Source organism: Haliaeetus leucocephalus, unplaced genomic scaffold, assembly GCF_000737465.1.
Source record: "Haliaeetus leucocephalus isolate CR32 unplaced genomic scaffold, Haliaeetus_leucocephalus-4.0 Scaffold566, whole genome shotgun sequence".
Taxonomy (NCBI): domain Eukaryota; kingdom Metazoa; phylum Chordata; class Aves; order Accipitriformes; family Accipitridae; genus Haliaeetus; species Haliaeetus leucocephalus.
In genome coordinates this window covers 4,201,831-4,202,307 of record NW_010973002.1, presented here as the reverse complement: position 1 = coordinate 4,202,307, position 477 = coordinate 4,201,831, and the positions used below count along the sequence as shown (strand labels likewise).

General features: G+C 54.3%; 1 protein-coding gene across 1 annotated transcript in view; it reads right to left on the bottom strand.

Annotated features, from left to right (window-relative positions):
• Positions 1-477, bottom strand: part of TWISTNB (TWIST neighbor) — a 19,059-nt gene that overhangs the window by 3,710 nt on the left and 14,872 nt on the right. The window contains exon 3 of the mRNA XM_010577663.1: positions 334-385. Within this exon, the coding sequence (XP_010575965.1) occupies positions 334-385 (52 nt within the window). The remainder of the gene's footprint in view (positions 1-333; positions 386-477) is intronic.

Here is a 477-nt window from a genome sequence, read left to right as displayed (position 1 = left end):
GGCTGCGCCCCCCCCCCATCTGCCCCCCGGCACCGGGCTGATGGGGTAGTCTGCGGCAGCACCGAGGAGCACGGCTTCGTCTCCGTGATCCGTCCGTCCGCTCCCGGGCGGGCGCACCGTTGAACGCCTCCGCAGATCGTAGCTCCGCGATCAGCGTCGTCTGGTTTCTCTCTTCAGCTGATGCTGCATCTCATGGCGCCCCTCGCGCGTCCCGTTGCCCCACGAACCCGCGTCAAACATCTGGTAGTTCAGACCGAAGACCGTGTTACGATGCCGTCGTAAATTTAAATCGAACACGGGGTAATCCAGACAACAGACACGATGTCAAATTACCCTAAATGGTGTTCTTCTATATGGGAATTTTCTCTGTTGCTGGGGCCTGGATCTAGTTTGTGCATATAATGAGAAATTTTTTAACACTTTTATTAGCCACGTACTAGACGATAGAAGAAAGATAAAAGTCACAAAAAGGGATGC